At 36.4% G+C, this 11,055-nt stretch overlaps 1 protein-coding gene across 1 annotated transcript; it reads right to left on the bottom strand.

The window, feature by feature from the left end:
* Positions 1-1,956: 1,956 nt before the first annotated feature.
* Positions 1,957-9,555, bottom strand: LOC112560189 (inositol-3-phosphate synthase-like). The gene is made up of 7 exons (XM_025231829.1): positions 9,310-9,555; positions 8,330-8,511; positions 7,080-7,326; positions 6,381-6,631; positions 5,338-5,562; positions 4,846-5,016; positions 1,957-4,118 (listed from the first exon to the last, which is right to left on the bottom strand). Exons 2-7 carry the CDS (start codon positions 8,489-8,491, stop codon positions 3,423-3,425), a joined length of 1,752 nt encoding a protein of 583 aa, XP_025087614.1. The 5' UTR covers positions 8,492-8,511; positions 9,310-9,555; the 3' UTR covers positions 1,957-3,422.
* Positions 9,556-11,055: the final 1,500 nt, after the last annotated feature.

Raw genomic sequence — 11,055 nt, 5'->3', positions numbered from 1 at the left:
CAAAATTTTATTCTATAACTTTCCCATGCTTAGCACTGTTCGGTTCTGCACTTCTAACCTATCATTAAAGCATGAGATATTGGATCTTCGACCAAATTTAGTGTACGACTGAAAAAATAGGACGAGGCTCTCCACCAACCTCCCCATCGACTTGGAAAGATTATCACACCTTCATCATTCTGATCCTTACCCTTTAATACAACTTAAGATGCATTTTCAGAACATCTGTCATTCTAACCAGACATGATATGTTGTTTGGCATGAGCAGTGTCGTCTAGGTGGGGCTGGAACTGCGAATAATGTGTGACTGTTTTAGCGATCCATGAGTAGTGGTCTGTTATTTATAAAGCTCCCTGACAATCAGTGAAAGGATATAAATTTTATATCTTAATGTTTACATGTTTTGCTGGATTGACAGGAAGGATACCACGGATTCAAACAAATATCCTCCCCAATAGATTACCCAAAGTCCAAATTCATATAACAGAAAAAAAACCCAAATGTACACCTTTTATATTTAAAAATTTATTCGTAAAGATACCTAAGAAATTAAACTTTGTTTTACATGACAGATTAAAAAATGATAATGAATTCTCAATTTCAATCAGCTTAGTAAGAAAAAACCAAAAAACAAAACAAACGAACCAGTGCATCTTCATGCATTGTTTTAAATGAATATTTACAACTATAAACAACAAAAGTTGCAATTGAATCATGGGTTGTACATTCGTCAAATGAAAAACTCCAGAGTCATTTCTTTTTAAAAGAAAAGAAATCTCAATGCAGATTAAATGAGATCTGGTTGTTTTGACTTAAGATCTTGCTTGTGATGAAATAGTATTTACAGTAAATGAAATTAATGTTGGGGTTTTTTGTTATATACAATACAACGGATCAATCTCTGATCTGACAATAATTCATACATTGACCCATTAAAGCAATAAACTAAGGCATTTTATACATACTAACCTTGGGTGGAGAAAACAAGCAAATAATAACACTGTAGAAATAAATAGGCCAAAAAGATTTGAAATATATCACAGTCATGCATAAAGTAGAAATCCAAATCTTGATATGACAGACAAAGTTACTTTATCTTCAAATGGCAAAAGCCTTTAAATTAAACATCACCCATTTGCACTTATCATAAACGAGCTCAGCTCTGTTTTAATCCAAAATGTATTCGACGATAACAAAAGCAAGACTTAAAAATTGCACCTCTTTGAAGAATGGAAAGGGAGATAGAAAGTGATAGTTTTTTTAAAAGTTAGACTACGCTTCAGCACATGCTACGTTTTATAATTCTGTAACTCATAATTGAATCAGCATTTACCAATTCTGTTGTGCTTGCCACTCCATTAGCACCGAGGTCTCTGATGCAATTCTCAGTATTTTAAAAAAAAGCTGATTATAAAGGAGTGAAGTTCAACTTAAACAAAATATATAATATCGATATTCCCTTCTGAAACTAAACCAATTCAACAAATTAGTAAAACTGAAAAACAATTTTGGAAATCAGAATAAACTTCGATTTAGATACTTGATATTCAACCTTCAAGTGAAAAATGAAGACTGCAAGAAGAAAACCTTAAGAAAAAATAAACAAAAAAAGAAGGAAAATATCCTATATATTCAATATATGCTTTTCATCTAAACTCACGAATAGACCCTGAGCCTTACACTGCAAAATATAATGAATAATTTCATTATCAACTGCACCTAAGCAACCAATGCTACCATCCTTAAACATTTATTCAATGATGATAATCAAATAATATACTCTGTTAAATATTTCAATAAATTCTACAAGCACTGACAGAGAGTAGAGTATTAAAAATGTGAAAAATCAGCACTCATAATAGTGGATAGTATTTAAGTTAGTACGCACTGACTTACAAAAGAACAACCTACATTATTTTGAACAGGAAAAAAAAGGAATATTTATGTAGTTTTCAACAAAAAATGCAAAAACATTTTTACGTGAGCCACAGCTTCATTATAATATCAGCCTTAGTGTTTCATTAGTATATAAAAATGGGATAAAATGTTAATACAAAAGTGAAAAAAGGTTAAATCTAAAAAACTTATTGTTTCCATTGATGAACCTATTTCTGTAGTATAGCCTCAAATGAAAAGGAGTTGCAATCTTTATTACAGAAGAACTGTGAGTAAAATATTTGTTCTCAACACAAAAAAGGTAATGGACAAAAGTTAAGTTTGGAGCACAGCCGTTCATACTTAAATCTTCACAATTCCTTAAATCAACTTCAAATTTTTTAAAAATCTTTAAGCCTTCTTTCTCCAAAGGTACATGATGGCATGAATCTTACAATGATTGCAAGAATATGATAACTTTTGTCATGGTTAATTTGTTTCTCTAGAAAACAAAGACAAAAAAAGACCCAATTTGATTTAGAGGCTTTTAGAAGCTAACACTTGTCAGCCACCAGCCTGAATAATGCATAATTTATAATGGTTCAATGCTACCTTGCTATACACATGGTAGTGAGAAAAATAAGCATATTCTATGGCATCTTAAGCCCTTACAAAAGTTGAACACAGAATTTGAGCACTTAGCAACAAGCATAAATAAAATTACTACTTTTTTTTACAGGACTTAAAATCTTCTGAGATTTCTATCAATGTCAGCGTAGTTTAATTATGTCCTTACAATAAGCACAAAATGTGTTAAAAATAAAAGGAAGGGGAGGTTGCCTTCAGACAGTATATGTTACTAAGATCAGGGCATGGCAACTGTATCAAGAACAGGGACCTGCTAAATGTCAGTACAAAAAATGCCAAAGGTGTCAGTCTGACACTGGAATGATACTGATCCCCCCCCCCCCCAAAAAAAAAAAATTACATAAACCCTGCAGCCACTGCTGCATTTATGTTCATGCAGTTGCCACAATACTTAGTCCTCAAACGTGTAAATCTGTCATCAACAAACTGATAAAGCCAGAGGAACCATCTCTGGACTTATTTTTAGAGTTTTACTCACAGATGACAAAAGCTGTGTGGTCCGACTACATTGTTCTGCTGAAACAGTTAAGTTAAATCTGTCAAGCTGATAACTACATGTTGTTTTAGGAAATGAGATATGAGAGGTTAACAGAACTACCTGCTACTGAAAATACACTGTTTAATAACTAAAAAGACCAGAACTGAAAAGAAACACTTGCATGTGACAGCAGAAAACCAAAAGTAGCTTACTTTGCATCATGTAGTGCCAGACAGGAGGCCTGTAATTACGAAGCTTTTGGCGTATTATGTATTTCTTAGTAAGCTGCCTTTAGTATCATTTCCCACAACAATCATGCTAGCTATGACTAAAATTAACGGTAGATTTCATTTTTATTTCTGTCAAGGTTCACGTTATATAGTAGGTTGTGAAAAAATTGGGGTAGTGGGAAGAACAAGTTTCAGTGTCCATTAACTGCACAACATCCATTATTTAGTCCATTCACAACACCATTCATGCCCTTGCAGCTAGCACCATTAGGTACATGTTTGTTTAGACATATTCCATTCAAATGAGCAAACTTTGAAGATTCAATTTTAATATCAGGGATGTCTACAGTTTCTTCAACCTTTTGGTTTTTCTTGGTGTCTTCTCGCACATATCGTTGCCGCAAGTTCTCTAAAATTTTTTCAGCTTTGTACTCCAGCAACATGTGATTAATGGGAGCAAGCCCGATACAAGCTCGGAGAACATTCTCAATACAGGCCCGCTGCCGAAAGAGGGCATTTACTATAGGGGTTCCAGCAGGAACAAGAGGTGCTTTGAGCATGTAAGACAAAATAGACAATACTGAGTTAAAGCTGTGGAACTCGACTTCATTGCCAACTTTGAACTTGATGCGTTCACATAGTTCAGCCAAGATGACAAGATCAAGGATGAGGGGTGAGGCCAGTAGAGAATCCTCACACGTGTTGTGCACCACGATGGTATTGCGGCCACCCATCATGATCTCTGAGGTATACTCGTCCATGGCACGTTTAGAGTCACCAACGTAGGGCACATATTTGATGACTACACAATGATCTGGCTTCTCTCCTTTCTTGTACAGCAAGGCATTGGACTCCACCATGTCATCAACCACGTTCGACTTTGAGATCTACAATGAAAGCAAAAACAAAAATAAAGGCACCCTCAAGAAGGGGACAAGCAACTGCTTCCCTCAACTAGCAGAAAGTCTCATAAGTCAAATATAGCATGTCTTCAGTTCTCCTATTAATTGTTTTTTTTAAATACATGCCTTAAAACATCTAAAGAACCACGTTAATACTCTCTAAGGAAATGAAGAAAAAAAGTCTTAACCTGGATGCCCTCAACTCACCCAAAAAAAAAAAAAGAAAGAAAAAAACAAAATGATCAAGAAATGGTTATGGTTGTATGACAAACATGCTAAAAGCATGGCAGGAGGTTGCACCTATCACTCTGTGTGAAAGAATATCTTGACACAAGGGAACTCTATATCAAGATGTCTGCCTCATAGCTATTCCTGTCACCAAAAACATATGGTCACTGGATTTTTAGTTACTGTGGAGCAAAACAATGAAACTCCTCCCCACTTTCCATATTCGCCACCTATCCACAATTAAATCCTTTACATAAGCACTGAAAATGTACCTCTTCCTAAGCATTACTACTAACAACAATCCACACAAAGCAAGTCCTTTGTCTCATCCTTCCTCCCCATTTTCCGTTTTATTGCTACTACCCTATTCCTCTTCCTTTGCAAAATCACAATACTCTCAGTCCTTGTTACTTGGTTCCTCTTTATGTTTTTATGTTTGTCTTTTAGTCATGAGTACTCTTGTTTATAAAGATAGTCCACTCACCTCTTTAGATCTGAAGGTCTGTGGAGCAGACAGGTTCATACCATCATTGTTGCCTAGGTGATTGTAGCTGACAATGGAAGTGGGTTTAATACCTGCACCAACTAGGAAGTCAGTTAGTACTGACTTAAACTTTGTCTGTCCAGACTTGAAGTCATCGCCTGCTATGAATACCTGCAGAATAAAAAGAAGACAAAAGACAAACTCAGTAACAGTGGCCAGTAAGAAAATATGCAGCAATTGTTGACCAATAAGGTGTACGCATTCTCTCTTTTTTATGAGGGGAAGTCCTAGCTTATGACATTTACTGCAGCGATTCATTCTTGTCAACCATGCAGATTGGTGACAGAAAATAATGTAGGTGAAAAATAAAGTGGAAGAAAAAGGAAAAAAACTTACAAAGCTGAAATTAAATGAGGTGATAAAAAAAAATTGTTCTTTATCCTTGTAAAGAAATGCTGTCAGGTCAAAACAATTTCAGGGGAAAATGCTCACATTTCTTTGCCCTGCTAATTCCACGCAGCCAGGCACAAAAGTATTCTGTGGAGAACCATTGATATATGTAACTCCCTCCAGGATGCTTGCAACAGCAAAAAGGGTAGATTGCGACACTTCTTCCTCTCCACGCTTTATGCTGTCAAGGAGGTTGGCTGCCGTGTCATTCAAGCCAGGTCGGACATCGCAAAATCTCTCTGTGTTGGCTGTCCATAACACAATAACCTGCCACACATTTAAATCAAAATCTCTTTTTTTTTAAAAAAGGACCATCTCCTTTATAAGCCATTTTTCAACATCAAGTCGATGTTATGGGTGAATCTGATATTCTGTGATGTTACCTCCCAAGAGAAAGTCATGTTATGTTTAATAAGACATCTGTAACACATTCCACATCACATCCCCAAAAAGTTATGATTGAATCTAGTATGCTATAATCTGTGTTATAACCACCCCTCCAAAAAAAAAAAAAAATCAAGCAGCAGCCTTTAGCAAGTCAAAACACTAAATAAACTTATGACCTTAAGAAAAAATGCAAACACAACTATTACACAAATATTTCACAGCTATGGGGAAGTGGATCAGTGAAAGGTTAGAGGACTAGCATCTAAACCCAAAGGTGTACCAGTCTGTGGTGAAGCGAGCTTTCCCCAGTCAACAAAACTGTCAGGAATGGGGACCTGACTCCATAGAGGGTTGAAAAAAATTAAAACAGCAGGAGGGAGACGAGATGGAAACCACTCACAAATAAGGTGGTACCCTAAGAAAAGTGAGCATCTCTAAAACCTCACTCATTAAAATATGTTAGTGGATGACCAATAATTTTACTTTCAAAAATTGCCTATGCGAGGATCTGGATAAAAGCACCTTGCTAAAATTAATTAGTTCAAAGCTGTGCCTCGAGAGCACTATAATACTACAGCTATTCAAATGCATTCTATGTACCAAGTTATGAATGTTAAATTAATTTATTTGCTGATGACAATCTGCAGACACAGAAAGATAACCGCTAACAACAGAGTCGTTGAGGAACTTTTGCCCACCTTTTCAACTCCACTGCTGTTTTTAAAATTACGTATATCGGAACGGATCTTATCGAGCAGTTCCTGCTTGGTGCCTGTGAGAACATTGTCTGCTCGCTCCTCCTGATTGGCTGCTATAAAGTCCGGAAAGTAAATGGATTGACGTGGCTTAAGACATTCCATATAAGGACGCAACTGTTGCTGGAGCCCATAGTCTAGCACACGTGCCCGTTCCATGGCATCAGCCAGGTTCATTGAAGAAATGTCCCATCCTGGTTTTAAGTACAAATAACAGGTTGTGTTTAATGCATTATGAAAATCACAGAATCAACCACAGATCACATGTCTTTAATTGCCTCTTAAAGCATGCATTTATTGCATGATGAACCAAAATAGATTAATCTGAAAGTTAATACTCCATCTATCACATACTATTCTAGCTATAACACATAATATAGCGGTACTAACATAAAACTCAAGGGTTGTACTTTAATCCATATGACATTAAATGCTTCACTATATTTTGTTAGTCTCACAAGCAAGCAAAAATATGTTACCCAACACAATTCCATACCACATAAGACTAATGGTTAAAAAACATTGCACTGAATTATGACAAGATACATGAAATGTACCTATGTAAAGCTTACTGTAACCACAAACTAGTTTCTTCTTACAAACCAAGTGTAATCACTCAAATCTTGAAAATATTATGCTCACCATCAAAGACAATGTCATTGGCATGGACCATTGGCAGAATATCCCTTAAGGGCACATACACCTCTCCTTCACAGCTTGTGCCCAAACATACAGTTGCAGCATGTGTTATGGAGCCGTAGTAGTTGGCAGACTGTGTACCTTCCTTAGTTTTCCAGGTCATACCTAACTTGTTAGCCAGCACTGTGGCTGTAACTGTTGACCCATTGTTTCCACCCCATCCAACCAGCATCACACCCAGTTTAGGTACCTGCAAGAAGACAAACTCACCAACTTGATTAAATATAATTAAATTACACTATTGGGTCATTAGGACATTACAGTTGTACCAATCTCAAATCTTAAAAGTTTCTACCCAACACCAGTCAACTACAAAATAAAATATTATATATATGTAGCATTACAAAAACTCTGCTGCAAAAAACAAATTTCTTTTTAAAAATATGCATACTCTATTCTATTGATACTCCTACGATCATGATTACCTATACTGAGTTCGCATGCAGGGATACTAAAGTGACAAACTACCTTAAATTCACTATACTTGTACACAAAAACAAAAGTACATTAGATTCAACTGTTGCCTGTCTGATGTTTGAAAACATCTATCATTATTTTCATTAAAAGTTTAATGAAGAAAATAATTTTTACTGACACTGCTGAAATACTAACTGTATCTTATCCTGGTTCAGGAAAGATGTTTTTGCTGGGACTTTTTATTGCTTACTTACTCCCTCTATGCATGTAGTGACTGCTACCACATGTAACACTCAAAAAGTTTTCTGTATATACTATAGAGTTGTAATGTTCACAGTATTATCAGGAGAATAGTTCCAAAAAGGAGATAATAATTTCAAGATCGTAAAAATGAATATATATATATAACCCATTACTTTAGCAACAACAAATATGCTATTACTGAATACTGAACATGTGTCATTACTGAAGTATTAATGAATATATGTGAAATAATGATGATGAGCTACATGTAATTTTGTAAACGTGATTTTTGATAGTCACAGCAAGAATACTATCATTGTAATAAAAAATGTTTTTACTATTTTTTTAAGACAAGAGGCAATGCTCGAGTTATGACTTTCATTCGCATATCATGATACAGGCAATGTGAAACAGCTTAATAAATAAACCACAGCGCATTCACACATTATCTTTAACCTTGATAAGCAGATATACTGGAGATCGTGCCATTGTACAAAGTCCACATTATGCCCTATATTTTGTGTAAACATTACCTTTCGATGTGTCTGAAAGGTGTAGGTGGTAGTTTCTGGTATAGCAACCAAGCTGCCATCAAGTTCTCTTTCAACACGTGTTGTTTGATATTCATATTTTGCTTCGATGTGTTCTTTCATATACCTAACTTTTTCACTTTGTACACGCACAGGAGTTGCCATTACTGCAGATCAATGTGATCCTGTACAAAGAAAAATTTAACACATACTACAATTCAAACAAAAATTAAACTTCCAATTAACACACTGGGAAAGCAATGCTTAATTCTGTCAGTAATTGCAAAAAAAAAAACAAAAGCAGCACTAAAAATTCATGGTATATTTTCTGTCCAAAATTTGTCTTTCAATCTAAATGCTTTTTTTTTTTAACATTCAAAATGTCCCTCAGCGCTCACACTAAAAACTGAACTGTGCAATATATTCAGCAATGCTGTCAGCATGTTCTTGTGTATAAATATCAATGATCATCTAGTCCATTCTAGGGCCACTTACAATCTAATTTTTAAGTCAAATATAAAAAATATTGTATGCTTCTGAAACCATCTACTTTCAACAATCTAATTCTAAGTGCTACTTTTATAAGGCGTGGTGGTATATGAAATTTATAGTTCTATGAAAGTGGATCCAAGGAGTCAACGTTTCTCTCTCATTATTATTACTGATGCGAGGGGGGTATTTTTCCCCCAAGTTCTGGCATTGGTATCCGTGACGCCCAAGTCTAGCATGAGTGACCCCATTTATAATTCAAAACTTATACTACAGATATACATTTTCACAGTCTGAGCCCACTGTGGCTACGAATACCAAATAAACCTCAAGCGAAAATGCTGAGAAAATGCTGCGAAAATATATTTTATCTACAGTTACACAGATTATCAAAGAAAATGACAGGATGACTCAAAGTTATTTAAGTATTAAAATACTCGTTGCCAACACACATCTCGATCTACCAAAGTGCAATTTGCTTCGATAGCGAATACCTTTTCAGTGCTGTCGTCCTCAGTCTTGATCCAGGAAAACGCCGAATACGTTTGTGGGGTGGAGTACAAGTTATATAGAATCTTGACCCTTACAGAAATAGTACATACTGTTAAACAAAGAGATTCACTTTAAAAGACGTGTCTTGAAGGCATGCTTTCCCCTCGAGCCGACGAGTAAGCCAGTCAAAATCGCCACGCGGACATCATACGATGTTACAAAAATAGCATCCGGGTAATGCGGTCGAAGTGCGGAGCAGCACTTCAAGCAGACGACACTCATGCGATGTCGATCAGATATTTCCACGTCATTTCGAATAATAATAATATCATAATAATAATAATAATAATAATAATAAATATTATACATGACACAGGGACAAAAATGAAATGAGTGTTAAAATATTGTTGTCTCAGCTAGAGCCACTCATCACACATGCATAGGCTTGAAAGAGGGAGGGGCACGACACACGTGTTGCTCGTGATCTGCGTCAGAGCAGGTGTATTATTTCAGCCACTTCTCTGCATGAAGTGATCTATAGAATCTCTAGAAATTATATTTCCATAACGGCGATATCTATCTTTACAGGGCAACCTTGGTAATGCTGAAACACGAGTCCGCCCATGTACATCACGTGTATGTCACCTGTTTATACAGCACGCGAATTTTGTTGCATCATGTTTCCATTGTTATACGTTTATAAGTATAGAATTGCGAAATTTTATACAGTAATGTCAGTAATTTATAAGCATTCGTGTAAAATAAGCAGCTGACTCACTGGAAGCCCAAATAAAATATACCGCTTGCTTCTTTTCGAAACCAAAATGGGGAGCGGTTAGGGTTAGCTATATAGATCAAACAACGTGACCACGACCTAAAGACCATTCGACCACTGCCATGGTTAATCGATCAAGACCAATGTGAAATAGGAAGGTTGAGTGTTATCAAGTGACCATGTAGCTAAGTAATATATGTGTGTGTGTGATTATTGTATTGGCTGGCTGAGTTTGGCAACTGATCCATCAACCATAACCAGACGCAGTATAGAAGTGTATCGAAGGGTTTGGATGTCTAGAGTCGAGCCACGAACTAATATCCTATGGTCGAGATAAGCAAATCTCGCCCCTGGTTACCACGTAAAATACTGTCGCGATAGCTCATCTTCCTTTTGTGGCCCCAGTATTTAGAATGGCCTGCCTGATGTGTTTATGTTTAGTACCCTTAGCAGCACAGATGCCAAAAATACACATGGTCCCCTGGTGAAGGACATGAGTCCCACATACTTTCTATGGGAACCATATGTTTTCGGCATTCAGTGCTGCTAGGGACAGGCTTTACATTAAAGCACTAAAAAAAAAGTCACTTTTCCCCCTCCCTTGTAATGCCACCCTATGGCTACCCCTTCTGTATTCATCTGTCCGAACATATATAGTTGACAATGCTCAGAGAGGCCCCTGGCAGCTGATGGGATTCAAGACCTTGAAGTGATGCATTAAATACCCCACTACTATCACCATGTGTGTGACACCAGCTCAACTTCATTCTATCTTGCAATGATCAGAGCTTTCGTGGTGATCAGAAGTGCCACATCTGGCACATTCACATTGCTTCATGTAATTGACACCCCTGCAGCAGTTTTCATTTGTCAGGATGACCAGGACATACTGGTCTGATGGGTTAGCATAGAACTTGATCTAAAGCTGGTTTGTGTTGATTGTATTAAAAGTCGATTGTGTCCCCAACGAAGA

Source organism: Pomacea canaliculata, linkage group LG3 (assembly GCF_003073045.1).
Source record: "Pomacea canaliculata isolate SZHN2017 linkage group LG3, ASM307304v1, whole genome shotgun sequence".
NCBI classification, from domain to species: Eukaryota; Metazoa; Mollusca; class Gastropoda; order Architaenioglossa; family Ampullariidae; genus Pomacea; species Pomacea canaliculata.
The sequence above is the reverse complement of the archived record's forward strand: the minus strand, read 5'-3'. Positions and strand labels throughout refer to the sequence as shown.